The sequence below is a fragment of the Canis lupus genome, chromosome 12, assembly GCF_048164855.1.
Source record: "Canis lupus baileyi chromosome 12, mCanLup2.hap1, whole genome shotgun sequence".
Taxonomy (NCBI): domain Eukaryota; kingdom Metazoa; phylum Chordata; class Mammalia; order Carnivora; family Canidae; genus Canis; species Canis lupus.
The window spans coordinates 33,954,860-33,975,721 of NC_132849.1; the positions used below are offsets into that span (position 1 = coordinate 33,954,860).

At 38.7% G+C, this 20,862-nt stretch overlaps 2 protein-coding genes across 6 annotated transcripts in view; one reads left to right on the forward strand and one right to left on the reverse strand.

The window, feature by feature from the left end:
* SOS1 (SOS Ras/Rac guanine nucleotide exchange factor 1) overlaps positions 1–4,300 on the forward strand; it is a 140,015-nt gene extending 135,715 nt beyond the window's left edge. For both annotated transcript variants that reach the window (XM_072770432.1, XM_072770433.1), the window contains 2 exons: positions 836–954; positions 1,827–4,300. In XM_072770432.1, coding sequence (XP_072626533.1) covers positions 836–954; positions 1,827–2,318 — 611 coding nt within the window. In that variant the 3' untranslated portion in view covers positions 2,319–4,300. The remainder of the gene's footprint in view (positions 1–835; positions 955–1,826) is intronic.
* ARHGEF33 (Rho guanine nucleotide exchange factor 33) overlaps positions 1,825–20,862 on the reverse strand; it is an 86,636-nt gene continuing 67,598 nt past the window's right edge. The window contains exons 17-19 of one of the 4 annotated variants that reach the window (XM_072770442.1): positions 20,626–20,765; positions 15,555–15,629; positions 13,585–13,760 (exon numbers count right to left, since the gene is read on the reverse strand). In XM_072770442.1, coding sequence (XP_072626543.1) covers positions 15,578–15,629; positions 20,626–20,765 — 192 coding nt within the window. In that variant the 3' untranslated portion in view covers positions 13,585–13,760; positions 15,555–15,577. Of the gene's footprint in view, positions 13,761–14,192; positions 15,630–20,625; positions 20,766–20,862 lie in introns of those variants that run through there. The other 3 variants (XM_072770443.1, XM_072770439.1, XM_072770440.1) reach the window with 3 other exon arrangements.

The window sequence follows — 20,862 nt, forward strand, 5'->3', positions numbered from 1 at the left end:
ACTTATATAAATGTTGTCTCTCAAAATGTAATTACTTTATGCCTATACTACGCCCGTGTCATCATAAATGTCTATAGGATAAGTTCTAATAAGAAGCTTTACTTACCTTTTTTGTGCCAGTTCATCAACTCACTCTTAAATCAGGTTCACTAGATTCTAGTGTAATTTCTGTTTTTATCAGGGCTGCCTCAGTCATCTTAAATAGCTCTATCACAATTAAAATTTTTGGATTAGAGTATGATTAACCTGATTTTGCTCACTCACCAAGGAGAGCCAGCCCATACCTAGACAAAGTGAGGAGACCCTTCCTCCAGACATGAGATTCTCTCCCTGGCACCCTTTGAGAAAACTGCTCAGGAGAGCAGTTAAGATCAAAAACTAATCCCAAGGACTATCCAGTAAAGACAAGGAAATTCTATACTAATAAAGTCAGAGAAAGAAAGTGAGCCCATAACAAAAAACCTAATAAAATTACCATTCCAAAAGTTTTTAGTAGTTTGCTGTTTCTCCCAGATTCTGAGAATAATATTGAAATTAAAAATTCCAGTAAAAAATTAACAGTGGGAATGTTATTTTGTTCAAGAAGCAAAATAACAGAATATCTTAGGCAGTTTTGTTTGTTTTTTCTGAAAATTCTGCTAGGAAATTTCTGCATGCTTTTAGAGCAATTTGCTTTAGTAAAGGAAATCCTATTATGTACTGGTTTATTGAACTGCTTTTGATAATTCTGTACATTTCTTTTAATAAATATAAGCAGTTTCCAGCTAAGCCTTTACAGGATTAAGAGATGAAATAGAATACCTGTCAACTTTTTAAAAAATGTAACACCCTACAGGATCTGCTTCAGTATCATCTATAAGTTTAACCAAGGGCACTGATGAAGTACCTGTCCCCCCTCCTGTTCCTCCACGAAGAAGGCCGGAATCTGCCCCCGCCGAATCTTCACCGTCTAAGGTAAGTAGAATCCTGTCATCTTGACACTGGAGTCATTATGGTTACAGTAGAATCATGTTCCCACCAGGTTAGGCTGAAACTTCAGGGTAGCTGAGCTTAATAGAGTGTAGACAAGAACTAAATACAATTTACCCTGCAGTTATGTTTATTTATTTTCTTCTGAACATAGTTTTTTGGTATGTTTTAAGAACCCTTATAAATCTAAATTATGGGTACTGTCAAGGAAAAAAACAAGCTTAATCTATAAAGAGTAATGTAGTCTCAAGCAGAGACTATGCAAGGAAAGAGAAAGAAGCAAAGAGGTGTGAAGCTTTGTATGAAAGCACATTTAAAGTGAATCTTAAACATTACCTATCTGAGCCCTTAACAGATCTGACATGCTTTTAAATGGGATTTGCCTGATGATTCTGGGTTGGAAGAGACCTTAACAGCATATAATAGCCTTTTTTTCCCCAGTTGTTTAAGCTTCTTTCTTTGCCAACTCTTAACTTGATTCAGGGGTTCTCAAGTGTCCAGAGAACAGAGCACCTGAACAAGTCAAGACACTCTTTGCAGAACATCAAAAAATGTTAATGTAGTAAGTTTTAAATTATAAGATTAACTTATGTTAAATTGTAAATGATTTTATACTAGACTGATAGGTAAGCAGTAGCAAGCGACAAAATGTTGAGAAAAATAAAAACTTAGAAAAAAAAAATCTTAACAAATTGGTATTAAACCCTCATTTAAAACATATGGCAAAACCCCCTGAACCATACCCAGGGCTCTACCAGTTGTGTTTTTGAAAACCCCAACTTAATTCATAATATGTTTGTGGTACTACATCAATTATTAATAAATTTGTGTTTTATTCTTTTTCTCATTTGTGTCAGATTATGTCTAAGCATTTGGACAGCCCCCCAGCAATTCCTCCTAGGCAGCCCACATCAAAAGCCTATTCACCGCGATATTCAATATCAGACCGGACCTCTATATCAGACCCTCCTGAGAGCCCTCCCTTATTACCACCACGAGAACCTGTGAGGACACCTGATGTTTTCTCCAGCTCACCACTACATCTCCAGCCTCCCCCTCTGGGCAAAAAAAGTGATCATGGCAATGCCTTCTTCCCAAACAGCCCTTCCCCTTTTACACCACCTCCTCCTCAAACACCTTCTCCCCATGGCACGAGAAGGCATCTGCCATCACCACCATTGACACAAGAAGCGGACCTTCCTTCAGTCACTGGGCCGCCTGTTCCTCCACGACAAAGCACTTCCCAACATATCCCTAAACTCCCTCCGAAAACTTATAAAAGGGAGCACACACACCCATCTGTGCACAGAGATGGACCACCCCTGTTGGAGAATGCCCATTCTTCCTGAGTTTCTCTGTTCTGGGATGGACGTTTCCTAGCCCCAGCTCCATGGCTGGCAATAGAGGGCACTGAATGTGCCAGCACTGAGGAGTTAAAATGACAACTCCAAACACTAACGCCTCTCCTTCGGGATGCAGTATGAGACAATGAACTTGAACCTAGACGTAATTAGAACATGAAAATGGTATTCGTTCAGAATATGGAAAGACTGATCTAGAGGAATTGGACAACTGATTTCACCTGAAAATCAAGTGAAGGGACTGTTTCTAGCCTATAGGCAGGGGTCCTCTTTTTGTGAATTGATCTTTATCATTAAAGGGATGGAAAACACAGTCTAGTGTCCAGCAGGCCCACATGATGACAGTTTTTGTAATTCAAAGTATGCACTTTTTAAAAAGAAATCTTAAACAGGGATCTTCATATCTCCTTTGTTTTCCTTTGCTTTTACTCATCCTACTTTAGAATATTTTCTTAAAAATCATTCAAAGGACTGTGAGGAGTGGCTGTGCTGCCTGACCTTGTTGGCGTCAAGGCCCAGCACTGTGCCACAGTCCTGTTTACAGATTATTACAGTGAAGTGAATGGGTACCAAGGCTTCACCAAAGAGGTACTTTGTCTTTCTTCCTTCCTTCCTTCCTTCCTTTTTTCTTTTCTTTTCTCTTTTCTTTTTCTTTCCTTCCTTTTTCTTTTTCTTCTTTCTTTTCTTTCTTTTCTTTTCTTTTCTTTTCTTTTCTTTCTTTCTTTCTTTCTTTCTTTCTTTCTTTCTCTCTCTCTCTCTCTCTCTCTCTCTCTGTCTCTCTTTTTAGGAGTAATTATACTAATTTTAAGAGCATTCCCCCACCCTCCCTACACAAACAAAACATGGTGGTGTTGCCTTCAAACCAGATAAGTTTTGTGTCATTAACATGACAGAAGAACTTTTTAAAAAATGTAACTGTCATGTATACGATTTACATTTAGGAGACTGTTAATCTATGCTAGATTGTTATTTTCCCCCCTTCTCCCACAAAAGTTTACTGGTAATCCATGTCATGGCTCATAGCTGTCCCTCTAACCATACTCTGGAAATGTAGTCACCCAGTGTGAAAAGAACCACTTGCTGGGCATCACTGACACCATTCATGTTTTACTGATAGTTGAGTAATCAGCATATCTAGAATTACCTTGCATTGCTGAAATCATGTGTATATAGTGAATGTTATATAATAAACCTGGCAGGTCTGTTTTAATTTAATTGAATAAAGATACAAATACTTTGTTTGACTGGCATATATTAAATTATTATATGGAGAAAATGGTTGATTCTTATTTCTTTCAGTTGAAACACACACACACACACATCACATGCAAACACTAAGCATAAAAGCACGTATTGCGGTACGCCGTGGTTTCTAGTTCTGGATGTATGTATTTCATCTTAAAGAATGATCTAAAGTTACAGTTTGGCATGTAGGAAAAAATTTGGTTAGACTAGAATGGGTATTTTAAGCAGAACTTTGTTTTTTAATTTCCTAGGCAACATGTATACAGATTGTTATATTAAACATTCTACCTTGCTTGAGGTCTTTGCTCTATTCATAATAGAACATCTACCTACATCATTAGTATCATAATATGGATTATTCATTAAGCATATGTACTGATCTGAGTCTAACCAATACTGTGACTGAAATGCATGCAATTTGTCGAAGAGAAAACGTTTTATTAATCTCTACTACAATGTCTGTGAATTGTGCAGTGTTCCATCATTAGAGAGTCATCAGTGTCTGCATGTGTCTTCAGAATAATGAAGCAACATCTCAGCAATTCTGTTAACCATGCCATTAGAGACATTTTTAGAAGTGCTGCATCATGGTGGAAACCTAGTACTTTAATAATTTCCTGTGATCTTTATTAGAGCATTAAATGTACTTCACCAGTATTACAGTATATAGTCCTTTAAGACTAGAATGTTGATTGCATCATCATTAAACAATCCATCCTATCATATCCTTTCTTATTTGTTAGAGTTGAATCTTTTTTTGTTTAATATTTGTACCATTCCTATTATGGTAGCCATTTTTCTATCTGTAAAATGTCTCCTTTTAAAAGTCTCCTCCAAAATTAATTTCAAATCTACTCGTGTACACAAAGTGTTCATAAGACCATTCATTCAACAAGTGTTTATCTACGCCTACTTACTAGAGCTGCTACAATTAATCCTAGTGCACATTCCAGAATCCCTCATGACTTTTTATTAGAACAGCCTCATTTTCCCTACGATTTCCCTTTCTATGTCTTACTGATCACTTCTCTTGGATTATCCCACCTCATTTCAAATGCGAGCCTGAGAAGTCACATGGGAGCCCATTCACAATCTCCCTGGCCAGTGTGTCAGCCTTCAGCAAGGCTTTTCAACTCACTTGATCATGTATAGAGGAAAAGTTCAGATTTGGTTTCTAGTCATGATTCTCCCGAAGGGAACCATTCTTCTACCCCCAGTGGTTCTAGGAGACCACTTCACTGTGCATCAGCATTGTGGATAGAGGATATTTTTATTCTAAAGTTGACATTTGGGTAAAAATATTTTCTGCAGTGGTAACGGATTAGAAACCTTTCCATTGGAGGCCCTTAAAGAGAGGTGAGAAAACTATCCTTGCCTTCTTCATATGTGAACTAGCCGACAAATTTATTCTTTGTAGTAACTAAAATATACTTATTCAGGGACAAGAAGTGGCTAAGAAGAGAAATGCATCACCACTCAATTCTGCTTTTGAATCCAGTACATTACAAGATAGGGCAGCATGACTATTTATAAACCACAATCCAAAATACGGGACATTTCTTTTAGAAATGGAGATGTTCTTAGAAGTTTCATTATCTTTGGAGCACAAAAATATTTCAAGGTTGAATTAAGTGGGCTGATTATAACAACAGAAAGGGAGAATTTTCACATCTAAGCACTTTTTAAAACAGGAACAGATAAGTAATATGTTTCTAAGTTTATTGAAAGACAGATAATTGACTGTTCCCAGCCCTCCTAATGTATTTCAAAAGTACAAATTATCAGGAAATACACAAACATTAAAAGTTTGCTTAATTAAAGGCTGTTGGGTTTCACATTACATGTTTAGTAGGTTACTATGCTCTAACAGCTCAAGAATGTTTTAATGGATCTGAATTTAGGAAAAAGCATGCCACACTAATGATACTACAATCAACACAACAGTCTAGTGAACAAGTATTGTTTCACTTGAGGGTATATTATGGTTTTGAATTCTTCCTTAATGGTTTTTTTTTTTTCATAAATTAAAAGTTACACAAACTAAAACTTACTTGGTATCTACGACCATGATCTTAAATCTTAAGTTTAGCTTACTTTAGTCATGTATTTCATCCTTTTAATGATAGCTTAAATTCAGTTTTAAGTGGCTCAGCAAAACAAATCATGGAAATGGAGGAGGGAGAGGTTCCCAATTTGTTAGTGTTGTATATATTGAGGAAAACCTTTTGTTTCCTCCAGATTTAGAAAGAAACTTAACCATTTATTTCTTGGTATTCTGCTGCCATTGTTAGATTCACTTATTCTTTTAACTTACACTGTATGACCGCTGTACAAGTGTAGGTCCTGTTGCACATTCATCTTTACCAGTAAAAGCAACAAGGTGAATATCTGTTTGGCTGAAAGAATTATGCAGTAGAATTATTTATAAGGGAAAGTGATGACTTAAGTTTATTTATTCAATATTTTTCTTTTGAAACATCTCATTACTAAAAATCATTTCATGATCCCTAATACATGAGCCAATGAAATATTTTGAGCTCTAGTTAAGAAGCATGAAGTCTATATGTTAAATCTAAACAAAAGCACTTGTAACTTATTTTGTAAATTTCATGCCTTATTTTCCATTTTTGACACCGTAAAGTGCATTTTCTGTCAACTCTGAGCAAATTTCCCTTTTGCCTTTAATGAAAATAGTGCATTAAGTAGCCAACTGCTGCAAAATTATAAATCAAGTTAGCTGAAGGTGGATCACATTAGACTATCATTCAAAGAAACAAGATGCATAGGATGGAAGTCACGTGGTATGGCTTTAGGGAGAGTGCACCTGTGCCAGATGCATGCCATTTTCAGTAGCTGCCAAATGTGCCTTTAATTAAGAACATCTCTAATTTTTTTCTTCAGATCAAGTCAGCATTTGGGGGCGGGATCAGGGCAGGGGACCTTGGGGTGCAAATATCTGGTGAAACTCACCAGAGAAGAAGCCTTTGTCAAAGTGACATGTATAACTTTAGTAGAAACGTGTTTGTGTGTGTATGTGTGTGTGTGTGTGTGTGTGTGTGTGTGTGTGTATGTATTTGCCTTTGTTTAGTAGCACGGTATTTGCTAAAATAATCGTCAAAAAAATTGCTCTGTCAGTCTTACTCTGATGTAAAAAAAACAAAGTGCAGTCTATACATCTAATATGGCCTTTGTACCTAACCACGTTCGTAGGTAATCTTTGTACTCTGTGTGCAGTATTATTCGGTTTGCATTTAAAGTGAAAATAATGGCTGTTATTTTTCTGGCATTACTAAGATAAACCGAAAAATAATAAAGAAAAATGCCTTACATAGTCCACAAGTGTATTCTTTCTGTATGTATTTATTTTAGAAAGCACTCCTTTCAGCATCCATCACCATTATTTTAGCTTGTGCTCTCCATAGAGAAAATAGTTTGTTCTTTATCATAGTCTTGCTTTGGACGTACTTTTTCCTCTATCATCATACAGAGAAAATTCAGGATTTCCTCCTGTATCAAGCCCCTCTGACTATAGTGACTGGGAGACCCTTGGGATGAAAATCAGTACCTTAGTGACCTTGGATGTCACCTGGATGAAGTTTCAAAGGGCTGAGGGAGGCACTTGTATTCCATAAAAGTTTTCAGATATCACAGTTCCTGGACAGACAAGTCTTACCAAGACCTGTTGGAATGTGGCAACCTGACGTTTAGCAATTCTTTCTAGGCTTAACATAAAAAGATAACAGTTTATGGTTATACTCTGTAAAGAATTTTTTAAGTGTAAGGTCATTCATGATGAACTACAGAATGTAAAAATGTGTGAAGCCCAATGCCTTTTACAGAATAGAATGCTTAATAAAGATAACTAAAGTTATGAGGGATATGTTTTCAAAGTTTGCCTGCTTGTAGGTATCTTTTTTTAAGAGGTTGCTATTTCATTCTGAAGTTCCCATAACTTCTTGATTCTTTACTATCCAGTTTCCTTTGATGTTACTATCATTTCAATTGCTTTTAAATGACCACATTATAAGCATTTCATAGGGCCCATCTGACTATTCAACAAATATTTACTGTTCCAGGTATACTTCTGATGTTAGGAATATAGCAATGAACAAAACAAAAATCTGTACCATCATAAGATTCATAATCTAGTGAGATGTAGACAATAAGAAATACATAAGAATGTTGTAACTGCTATGAACAACAACAAAAAAAGACAAGGTGACTAGGAATGTAGGGGATGGGGTAGAATATATTAAATGAGATGATCAGAGTCAGCTCAGAGAGAAGATTGCATGTGAGAAAAGACTTGAAAGAGATGAAGGAAGGAGACATGCAAGTGTCTGAGGAAGAGAACATGCCCAGTCACAGGGAAAGGCCGGTTGAGAAGCCCAGCAGCAGGAGCATACGTGGAACATCTGAAGAATAGCGAGGCTACTTGTGCCTGGAGAGGAATGAATGTAGGCAGAATAGGAGATGCCATCAGAGGTTTAACAGGGGCCAGATCACTTTTAATGACTTTGGCTTCTCTTAGAAAAGGAGCTCATAGAGCGTTTGAGCAGAGGTTCACTCTGACCATGTTGAGAACAATCAGGGGTCAAGAGTGGGAGTGGGAAGGCTAGCTTGGTCAAGGTGAGAGCAGTGCAGGTGGTGACAAGTGGTCAGAGATGGCCAATTTGCTGAGAGGCTGAACATGGGGTTAAGAAACAGAATTGTCAGGGTGCCTGGGTGGCTCAGTTGGTTAAGCATCTGACTTCGGCTCAGGTCATGATCTCAAGGTCCTTAGAACAAGCCCTGCAACAGGCTCCGTGCTCAGCAGGGAGTCTGCTTATCCCTCCGCCCCTTCCCAGTCCTTGTGCATGCATTCTCTCTCTCAAATAAATAAATAAATCTTTTTAAAAAAAAAAAAGGAATTAAAAAAAAAGAAACAGAATTGTCAAGGATGACTTCAAGGCTTTTGGTCTGAGCAACTAAAGGACAAAGTTACCATTAACTGAGGTGGGAAGGTAGTGATGAAGCAGGCTCAGACATATTAAGTTCAATAAATATAACTATGTCGGACCTCTGACAGGTGTCTGGGCTGAGGCTATAAATTTGGGAGTCACTTTCATAAAGATCATATTTTAAAGCTAGCAGACTGGATATGATCACCAAAGAAGGTAAGTACAAAATGGAAAAAGAAGAGATCTAAGTAAAGGAGAGCCCCCAGGCCACTCTGATAAGAGAGGGAGGAGAAAGCAGAACCAGCAAATTGACTAAGAAGGAATTGCCAATAAAGAAAGATGTAACCCAAGAGTATGTTGTGCCCTTGAAGACTAGTAAATTAGTAGTAGTAGTAGTAGTATTTCAGAAGGAAGAGGTGACAAGCATGTCAAATACTATTTGATAGAGAGAGTGGACTATTCATTTAGCAAGTGAAAGTCAGTGATAAACTGGACACAGCCAGTTGAGGGGAGTGGTACAGGCCAAGTGAGTCTAATAAACAATGGGAGGAGAGAACTGGAGCAAGTTTCCTCACTCAAGTTTTACTAGAAAGGTAAGCAGAGATATAAGGCATAGCTACAACAGTCAAGATATCTTTTGCTTAAAAAATGGAAGAAATAAGAGCATGCTTGTATGCTAAAGCATTTGCCCCACCTGGAAAATGTGATAATAAGGAGAGGGGATGTGGCCTAGGGCTGAATGGAAACAACCCACTTAGAAACACAGATGGTATCCAACAACAGACCTCTACAGTAGAGACCACTGTCTTCAGATAATCAGCTTTATGGACATGAGGAAGAAACACAATACGTTGTTTTCCTGCTAAGAATTATGAGCATTTAATACAATTACCTCTGAAGGGAACGAGGCAAGAGGGGAGAAAAAAATCTAGTTTATAGATAAGAAAGGAGTTTAGATGACTTACCAAGATCATGCATAAGCTCTCTGAAAACAAGTTTTGGAAAATAAGTTACTTGGGTAGAAAAATCTTGACTATTTTGCAGTTCTGACAACCTCCAAAAATAATATTTTCAGCATTACCTAAATCATATCGTATATTCTTATACATATGTTTAAAATTTAGGTCTAGTATTACACAACAATTTCTATTTTTTCCCTTAAAATATATAGGTCCTCATCAATTTTCTCAACCTCTTTTGTTAACTCATTTCCTTTTTTGAAAGAGTATATATCATGTCCCTTTTCCCTCACCCTGTCCCCACCACTGTGAGACTTACTGGCCCATATTCCATACATACCAGGATGCTCAGATGCTGAGAGCGCTACAGTCACATCTTCATGCTAAATCAACTTTTAGGCTATGAGAATCCGAAGTGTCCCAAAAGCATTACTGTTTAGGCTTGGGAAGAAAATTATCAATGGTGATATTTCAAGAGAAAGTTTAGTCTGGAAACTAGATTTAATTTTATTATACAACTTAATATAAGACATTCATTTTATTGTTTTCCTAAGTGCATGCAATTATCTGGACTATACAATCAATTTTGTCAATTTATTATAAAGAACACTAATCCTGTGTATATGTATATTTTAACCAAAATATTACTGTATGTGATAGTAAAGGTCACAGATGATAAATTTAAGAATTCAGAAAGATTCATTTGGATTTTGATGAACTATCAACTTTCTGTATCTCAAGATAAGTGTAATCAATTCTTTATTCTGTCCTAAATTTCCATCTATGGATAAAATCTGCGTGCCGAAGCTTACATACTAAGATCAATTTATTGGTCTAAGATGTAATGGCCCTAAAATTTTGGTAGGGCAAAGAATCACCCGAATGCATTTAAAATGCAGGTGCCTGGGCCTCACTCACAAATATTTCAATAAAGTGGGACTGAGCTAGTATCCAGGAACCTGAATTTTTACAAGTGCCCTCATGGCAAAAGTAACATAATAGTAAAGACTTGAAGAAGGTAAGCAAATGAGACATGAAGTTCTATAGAAAGCACTACTCAAATGGTTTTCCCTGGGCAAGCAAGAAACATTCTACTTTCAAACCTCCAACAGGTTTTAACTATTTGTCACATGATCAAACAACCCACTACAGAGAACCCTAGAGTGCTGCTCCACAAATCCCTGGTTCTACAAGGTTCCACTTTGGGAGTCAGAAAAGCAGGGGAATCCTTGCTCGGGCTTGTACACAAACCACAGCAGGCTGCAGAAGGGACCTGTTGCCACTCCCAACCTGCGTGAAAACATCCACCTCATCTCCTGGTGGAATGTTTCTTTCTGCTTATGAACCCAGAGACTTCCAGAAGACAGCTATAGTCTCCTGTAAACTGTACTTCTCCAGGAGACTGGAGCTCACAGATGTAGGAACTGCAAACCTCCTTCTCACCCTGACTTCATCCTTAATCCAGCATTATATTAAATGTCATTAAGAAATATTATTAAAGATCCTATCTCCACTGTCGATTTACAATACTATGTAGAAAGATTATGAAATGAGCCAGGACAACACAGAAAAAAGTAGCAAACTTTTTTTTTTAAGTGGAGAGATGTTTTCTAACTCTAGATGCTGTGAAAGTGGCAGTGGCGCCTTCTGCCTTTAAGCAAAAAGTGCTTCTGAAGACAACTGTATTTTATTTCCTTTGTGATTGGTATTTTTCTTTTAAAAAAAATGAAAGGCGGGAAGGTAAAATGACAATCCTGAAGCTCTTTGTCAAATTATGAATAGATTTTATTCCCTGTAGTCTACTCTACACTATTCTAGAAGTGGAAAGGAATTTACAAAGATACGTCATAGTTCCTGTCCTTGAAGGGACTTACATTCTTCTTGGGAAGACAAGATAAAATATATCAAAAGACAGACATGTTACAACACAGGAGATCACAAAAAGATGAGGGACTTAAACTGGACCTTGAAGACCAGCAGAGAGGAAAGAGGCTAGGAAAAAGGCATGAAGCAAGGTTCAAGGCTCACTAGCAAGCAATAAAAGCCCAGCTTTGCTGATACACGTGGTCCAGCAGGCCTATAAAACGGGAGATGGCAGCCAAAGAGAAGATTTGGAGCCATACTGGAGAGACAGCCCTGAATGTCAAGTCAAGGAGTTCAGAATTTGTAGACAATAAGAACAAAGAGTATCATACAATCCAGCATTGGGAAATATTAATGTGTTAGAGATGTGTAGGATTGATGGGAACAGACAGTACTTGGGGACAGTCAGAAAGCTACCAGAAAAATCCAGATATCGAGTGATGGAGACCCAGAGAGTAGCAGCACTAATTATTACTAATTTTATATGCTAGTTTCATAAGACACAACAAAATTGAGTTATGCTACCGATGTAACATCAAGATTTTTTCAAAGGATGTTATCCTTTGCGAGGTGTGTGATGCTTTTGAAACCTTCCCAGGAATCTATCATTTATATGATCAACATTATGAAGGAGAAAGAAATGTTATTGTTTTTACACTTTACTTAAAAGACTGTGATTTGTACTTCACTTTCCACATCCAGTCAGTTCTGTGTTGTGCTTTCAGGCATTGCACCCAAACCACCTTTGGCCTACTAATAGAGAGAAACTGGAACTTCAAAGGAGTTCATTAACTTCAGGAAAATGAAAAGCTTGGCTTACACTTAAATATTGGAAATATTCCAAATATTCCAAACTTGGAAGCGATCTTTTAAGTGCTCCAGACCTCCTATTGTTCAAAATGCTAATGGATGAGTTCCTAATTAACCATCAGACAAGTAGAAGAAAACCTACAACACTCAGAAGCTAAACTTCCCCCAAATCTATCATACAGCACATTCCTAGAGGAACACCCTCTAAAGAAAGTTGGTTTGAGTACCAAGATTTTGAATAAGCTGTAACCAAATGCCTCCAATTCATTACAGACAACTGCCTGGGAAGAGAGACCTAATTTTTTTCTATTATTCTTACATTTGGGGCATGTCAAGGATGTGGACCATCTTGGACATATCCATGTGGAAACAAAGCACATTTTAGTACCCCATACCCAGGCAAGCCTCATTGCAATGATTCCCCTGTCTGAGCTATAAAAACTGTTTTTTGTTTTTGTTTTTTTTACAGCTTACTTCTGGAAAACAGAAAAAGAACTGCCAGCCGTAGTTTTCATTCTGACCTGGTGTTTTGTAGCAACCCATGTGTGTGAGCCATTAAAGCACTGATGTTGCCATCTTCTTTCCAGACTGAAGAAAGTCTTTTTAAAGAGAAGATGTAGCTTAATAAGTGCTTTTCCCCCCAATCTATCTGTTCATGAGTGTTTGTGACATTCAGGATCACTAGTGGATCTTTAAATCCTGAATACTCAGTAACACATAGACTCTGAACTGTTCTCATCTACAGCATAATCCCCATGAGGGAAAATATTTCTTTGGCCTCCCAGTTTTGAGAGATATCATTGGTCCCTGTACTGATTTTCATAACAACAGAACAAAAGAAATACTACTCTCAGGGTTCTCTTCCTGTTTGGAGATCAATGTGTCTATATGCTTTGAACCTTCTATATCATGGTTTAAGCACAAATACTCCACAACTCAGATTGGCAACATGTAAAATATAACTTTGTTAATTGATCCTTTGCCTTTAGGTATGCCTTGGAGTTTTTGGAAGATATATGGCAAGACAGACCTGGCCCCTAACACCATGTGTATTAGCCTAAGAGCACTGGAATGAATTCATAAGGTAAATGCCTAGGAAGCATAAAATTCACATCCATGTTACATGCTCAATATTATACTGGGGGAATGACTTCAAGTTGGAAGTTTTTGTTCTTACAAATATTTATTTTCCTCCAAATTTATTGTGTTTCTGTAATGCTGTGAAAAGTCTTCATTTCCCTTTTCCCAAGTGTTGAGGTTCAAAAAGCCAGCTCTCAACCATAGACTAATCTTCATCTCTTCAATGTCTTGTATGTTGATTTAGTTTCATATGTAAGTATTTATATTAGTTTTCCTCAGGGATTTATACATCAATATATATATGTGTGTATATATATATATATATATATATATATTCCTACACAGATATATACAAGCTTTTTATCCTCATCTTACCACTTGACAATACAACTTTAAGTATGTTTTACACAGCTGTTCCTTGGTCAAGGTCATTTGCAAGAGCAAGTCGGTTTCTGAAGAAATCTTGTTTGGTGGGTGAAGGATCCATTGAGGGATTCTCATTAGTTTTTTCCCTGTATTCTGATCCACTGGACCTAAAATCTCAGCACACAGATAAAGTACAGGTTGATTTGGTTTTGTTTTCAGATATTTTATCTATCCAAATTGTTTTGCATTTGTAAAACAATTGCCTTTTAGATCTGGAATAATTTTTACTTTCCTTCAATTTCATGACTCAGCACATGTGTAACTAAAATTTGCAACGAATATAAAGAGAATATCTTTCTAATGCTTTATGGAGACAATTGTGACAACTGTGTATGTTAGTGTAAGATATTGTGTATAACATTGTAAAGGGGAAACAAAAGCTCAGAAAATTTAGGAAATCTTATTTTTGATTCAACCCAGCAACTATTCCACAAATTACCAAGGCCCTTAAATTAAAATGGATGGAATTCATTGTTCTCAATCAAGGTTATCTATCAAGGGCCATTACTGAATTTGGGCATTACATTACAAACTCTTGCTTTTACTTGTTTTCATTTTTAAATGAAAGATTTATTGAAGCCAACCACACATATATGCTACATTTGGTAGAATGCAGAAATTAGTACAGTAGTCAGATTGAGGAGATTCTATTATCTCAACCACCACAAAGGAGACCAAGCCCAATCAATCAATAGTCAACAACTCAAATCAGTCCAATTGAGTCCCCAGTCGAGGGTGCATTCTTCCTTTATCTTGGTTAAGCCAGTTGGGTAATCCATTCCAGCTCTGCACCTTCTCCAGTTTGTTCATGTCAGAAGTCCCTGGAGGGAGGAGGCTTTCTGGAAATAACCTCTGATAAGCTAGGCTGGGGCCCTTTGGCTAACTTAAACTCTGAGCTAGAATGAGTAAAACTAGCCCAGTGACTAAGACCAATATCAGAAGACCTCATGCAGGATGTATGGAAGTGACATTAGACATGAAGTTCTTTGTCCAAAGCTCCTATACAACTGAACAGGTTCTCCATATGCTGAGGGAGAATCAGGCATGCTTCCACTATCCACAAAAGAAGGATAAATTCTTTCACTATCTTTGGTATGCTACAAGTCCTAATTGTTGTTGTTAGATAAGTTAATTGTGACTCTATCACTTACTGAATTAATTGGGCAGAATGCAAACATCCCTTTATATTATTCAAGGAAAGAAGTTGGATCCACACAAAGACTAAAATCTTGATGTCTGGAAACCTGATGACTGACTGGATTTTTTTTTTTTTTTAATACTATTCATTCCTGATGCTTGGTGTCACAGATGAAGCCAGAGCTGCCCACCATGTTTTCTACTTTCATTCAGGAAGAAGCACTTTTCCACTACATCACAGTGCATAGAGGAAAAACTATTCTTTCTCTCAACACCAGTCCGTCTGGGTACTCATGAGATAAGATTCTATCTTATCTGGTGAGGTGAAAGTCCTTTTCCCTTTCAGAAGCCCCCCCCCCAACTCTGCCTTGAAAGAGAGCCTCCACCTGCCCCACCCTAAGACTCCACACCTCCTCTCAACTCAGAATTCCCACCTACCTACAGTTCAAATCATCCCTGAGTAGTACAGTTGTGCCCAAAATGTTAGGAAGATATATTTTTGACAATTTCATTCTTTTTCCATATCTTCTGCTATTCAGAAAGCTAGGAATGCCTATATTTTGGGGTGGGAAATAGGAAGCAAGATTTTAATCTGGTGGTGTTTCTTCTGAATGGTTCCCCCTTACGGCAGTTTCTCATCAGAAAATCATTAGCCAAAACTTAAAATCTTTACCTCACATTTCCCCTCTTAGCTACATCTGATCTCTCCAAAACCCAGTATGTTATACTTTGATGGTTCCAACATGCAACTGTTTAGTGTTTACCTGGAAATGGGAAAGCTTTGATGTCACCACCAGCCCCAAGGACCACAGAAATCTTCACCAGTTGCGTTCCCATTTCTGAAACAAATGCCAAAATCGCCCTGTCTAGTTTTCAAAGTCCACAAACTCAGCTTAGTATTTTCTTTTTTTAACCGCTCTTCTCACAAATCACTTTCTCTGTGTCTCCAAGTATGTGAATTTCTCTATATTTCCTGATATTAACTATTAATTAACTAATGGCTAACTTGCTAATCCTTTTCAAAATCCAGCATTCTACTGTAGCCATGACTATAAGCTTGTTTTTATCCTTTCAAAGATAATTTTAACTTGCTTACATAGTATGTGGCCACTTGGACTCTTCCAAATGTGTGGCTATTAGGCTTTGAAGTAATGTACACCTAAATTACTGGGAAATAATTTGCAGAATCTAGGAGAAGGAGCTACCGTATTTGCTTTTATTCCCTTCAGCCCTTCATCCTTCCTCTCAGTCCACAGAGACAAAGAAAATAACAAGCTGGGTAGATCATACAAGTGTAGATTTGCTACAAATAAGCCTTGTAAGTTTATTTAGAGCTGGGAAAGGAGCAGGGGTAAAATCCAGTGCCCTGGAATCCTCTGACCTAAGAAGGGCTGGTTTTCTGATTGGAAAGATTGTCTGCTGTGAAAGCTTTAGCAAACCTGCACATGGAAAGGCAAGGGAGCAGGGCAACACCCATCCTGTCCCCCAAACCAGTCAGCCCTAGTAATCAACAAGGTGACAAATTAGCATTCTTTTACTATATGTTTGTTGAGTGCTTACTATGCTCTAGGTACTAAACCTTCAGCTCGGTTACCCTTACATCTGAACTATAAGCTTCTAATGGACTACAACTATTTCTTTTACTTCTTTTGTGCTAGACAGAACTTAGTACACTAAAGACCCTTCCTTAACTTAGTGATAGGTTTCAAATGATCTATTAAGAAACATTTGTAATGAGGTTTAAGTCATCTAAAATGTTATGCTTTCAATCATCTCCTTTGATTTTGAAGTTATGTAGGGAAATGAGAGAGGAATCCCCAGTAGATAAGAAATGAGAGGACTTGAAATAGGCTTTGAGGAAGTAGAGAAGAAGGTGGGATAAATTATCAATTAATTCTTTGGTAGTAAAAAAAAAAATGAAATATGAAAAAAAAAATTCTTTGGTAGTCCTTTCTATTACATGGTTCCACAGCCAAGGCTGTGCATACACAAAAACAGCTGGTAAGACACCAAAAGAAGAGGATTCACTGATGTTCAGTTACATGGGGCCCTGTAGAAGTATTCTGTATGTGTGTGTCTTTAAGAAAAGAGAGAGATTTTGATGTGACTGGTACAGGGAGGGTGATGAGGAGGAAGGAGACACTCTGAGATATATAAGTATAAAGCGTTAAAGGGAATGAGAATGGGTGAGGAAACAGAATTAATCATTTGGAAGCCATATTCTTTTTCTTCCACTTCCCCAAATTTGGGAATAAAAGAACACCTATACTCTCTACCTCTAAACTGTCTTACATAATCCTCTTCATTCATGCCATACCCCTAACCAAGCATACTTATTAAACTAAGTGCAAGATTTATATATATATATAGATAAAGTAGCATTTGCTTCACACTTCAGAGTAGTCTAGATATAAGACTTAAACAGCCTCCATATCCAGCCTTCTAGAACGGGACGGTTTGTCTTAATCCCTGCTCAAAGGCAGAGATAAGGGTTCAGTCCAGCGTCAGCCTATCATATTAGGTCTGCTCCTGGCTTCTAAGGATCTTCATTTAAAATTTTTTAAAGTTGCTTAACATTTTCAAGCTTCAGATATGTAGTCTTTATTCTGATCAATTCTGGGCAGCTTTCAGGGACATGTGACCTGGTATCTACCCAGGACAAATGTGCCTGAGATAGAAATAATCAGAGCATCATCCTTTTCCCAAATATCTTGGGCATTTTTCAGGACTTTTTTTTTTTTTTTTTTTTATGATGTCAACTTGACTCTCCCTTTTGAATCCTTGTGGGTCTGAGCATTCGGCCCTCCCAGCCTCAGAGGGAAGAGAACCCTTTCTCAGGTTTTCTGCTGCATCTGGCTCCATGCCTAGCTTCATCCCGAAGCAGCACTCTGGGTGTGTGGGGCCACCAGCCAAACAAGCCCCTATGGATACAAAAAGTGTGTCAGTGTAGACAGGAATGAGCCTCCAGAGGGCTGTGGGGGAGGCAGGCAGCGAACCCCAAACTTGACACAGGTGGCTTTTCTGGCACTAGTCCATTTTGGACCTCGGAGGCCAGGTTGTGGCATGGCTCCAAGACCCAGGATTAACCACTTCTTAAAGTCACACGGCTTGCTGCCGGCCTGACCTCTCCACACATGGGAGGAGAATGAGCTAAATGTCTCTGGTTCCTCCCTGTACCTGTCCACATGCCTGACTTCAGAGTGCAAGTTCCTATACAACAGCTGGGACTATGTCATTCATGATTCCTACACAAGTATCTCATACAGTACATGCATATAAGAAAGAATGCTTAACCACCAAGAAGAATGGTGTGTTCTCATCTGAGTTAAGAGCCACTGACCTTTCTGTGCTACTCTGGGACTTTCTTATCCTTCCTCTCTATCTTAGCATAGTAGAGCAAACTTCCCATGGTTTTTACATGAGAACACTCAGGAGAACTACTCAAGCTGCTTCTTTATCCTGTCCCAAAGCACCTATTATGGTACCCTGACACAAGGCAGTAAGCAAATATCACCTGGTGGTGCTCACAATCCTACCCTAGATGTTCAAAGCTAGGAAAGTCTGCCAGAGGGAGCAGCCATCTGTGTGGCACCCCCTTCACTTCCATTCATATACCACTTCAGATTTTAAATACAAAGACAGCAGCAGAATTGGTGGCAGCACTGTGATTGGTGCAGAAGAGACTGATCTATGAGAAAAGATAAGAGGTCGAAGGAGATCCACTTAACTCTCTAAGAAGGATCCCCAAAAGGTGCAAGAAGACTGCAAGCAATTAACCAACATGAATTTGGAGAGTCCACAGCTAGTCCTCAGCACTGTGCCGAGGGCTGGGGGGCGGGGGGTGGTGGGAGGGCTACAGAAAGGTAAAATCAGGTCTTCCACATGGTGAGTCTTTAAAATTATAGGTCCCAACGCCATATTAATTTCTTGTTCCAGGTGTTAAAAAGATGTGATTACTCAGATTGATCTAAAACAAAGCCAAAGTACAGATAAAGCAAATCTCAGGTGCTTATCTTGGGCAATTTCCCACTCGGTGCAGGAATCCCTTCCATTAGCATCCCTGACCCAAGTCATCTAGCTTCGACTCAGGGGAACCCATTCCCTCAAGAGGCAGCCAGTTCCCAGTACCTGCGTTTTTAGATAGTTCTTCTTCTTACCCACTGCTCCTAGTTCTGCCCCTTAGACACAGAGAGGACAAGTCTACTCCCTCTGCCTCAAGTAATGGACAGAGCATTCTCTTACATTGCTCCAAAAAATGGGAACCAGTGGTGAATCCATGGCTCACTGTCTTCCAACAGACAGTACCCACTCACTATAAATGGCAGCGGGTAAAAAGTGGCTATTTGTTTTGGCAATATTGTGGTTTAACAAAAAGATAGGCTTAAGCAGTGGCTATCTTAGGAGTCCTTAGAAGGATTTAGGAGCCTAAATTCTAAGGTTAGGTTGGGAGGGTTGTCTGCTTCCAGGTCTCTCCATCCCAGCCAAACATGACAGAGGCAGGCAGTAGGCCAAGAAAAATCTAATCTATGAAGGTAAAGAGAGTAATACAAGTCTTAACTCCTCGCCCTCTGCATAAAGGGATCTAGCAATAGTCATGCATGCATGCACAGGGCTACCTTAGTCACAGTGAAAGAGGACATGGTGGAGTAGTACTGTATCTAACTGTAATAATGTTGCTCTCTTTCTCTTCCTCATTCTTCCAGTAACAGGCAGGGACCCACAATTAGAGATCTACTAATCTCAGTACCATCCTCCCCATGGGAGAAAAATTGGACAAATCATCAAAAAAAGTCCTCACTCCAGGCCTGCCCTCAACTCTTCCATCAAGACCATTATCTACATCAGCCAGTAACTTCTACCCTCAAGGGAGAAAGTGATTTCCCTCTACTTTCTCACTTATAAGCAATTCCACAAAGGCAGCTACAGTGTCTTTAACTTTTCCATCCACTAAATGTTGAAAACTGACTACAAGAACCTCCTCTCCCAAGAGAAACTAAGTAGCAGGGAAACTCTCTCTAAGGGAGGGGGAGGTGGCCTGAGGACCAGTGGAGATGAGAGACAATAGTCTCTCAGGCAGGCAGTGACTGGACTGGAGAATCCCTCTCAGGTCAAATGCTAAATGCTCCAATCTCTCTTCCTTACATTTCATGCTGGGGTTTGGCCATCATCTCCCAGTCTGTAAGACAGTGCTCATAAATGCTGGCCCAAATGCCTGATGGGTGATTCCCTGCAAAAAGGACTTAGAATCTTAGAAGGACCACAGGAGGGAAATGTCTTGTTTTTGCCTCCTCTGGAGTATGGAAACTCCATTAAAGTAATTTTTCTTTAACTAGGGCCCAAGGCAAATCCATTCCATCATTTCTGATAGGGAAAACACTAGTAAACCAAGTACTAGCATCCAGGATAACTATAGACTCCTATAAGCAGAAGTGCTGAGATGCCCTGGAAAACTTTCTACAGCTGGGGAGATTTGGATGGAGCACCCATTATACCCAACTCCAACAGTGGATCCCATGCCTCCCAGTCTCAAAGGGATTTGATTGTCATCAGCTCATTACCCTGGGGACCTCCTCTGCTTACTCTTCTCAGACACACAACTTTGGGAACAAGGAAGAGCTAAAAGAGGCAGAGGACATGGCTGAGTTTGCTTTTACTCTAGGAGATTACAACAAGAAAACATATTCACCTGGCAGGAATCGTGGCTACTGGCTGCAGGCACTGAGCTTGAAGCTGTTGTGTGAAACCCGGCTACTCGAAACTTATTACTGTTAAAACCTCAAGACTTAGCCCAAAGGGAAATGAGTTACAATGCTGTCTTGTCTAAGGGCTACTCACTTCTTTTTAAAGAGCTTGCGGAAGGAGCTGCGAAAGCCCCCTTTCTGGTCTTGCCTGGGGTTTTGATCGCTGAAAGATGTTTGCTCACTTTCTCTTTCTTCCTTTGGACAGAATCTGGTGGTGTCTTCTAAATGCATCTCCTGAAAATAAAATAAAAGAGGGGTGTTTATTTACTATTTCCAAAGTTAATATTACCCTCTGATTGGGACGATTCTTTTAACTCTGTCACTTTCCTCT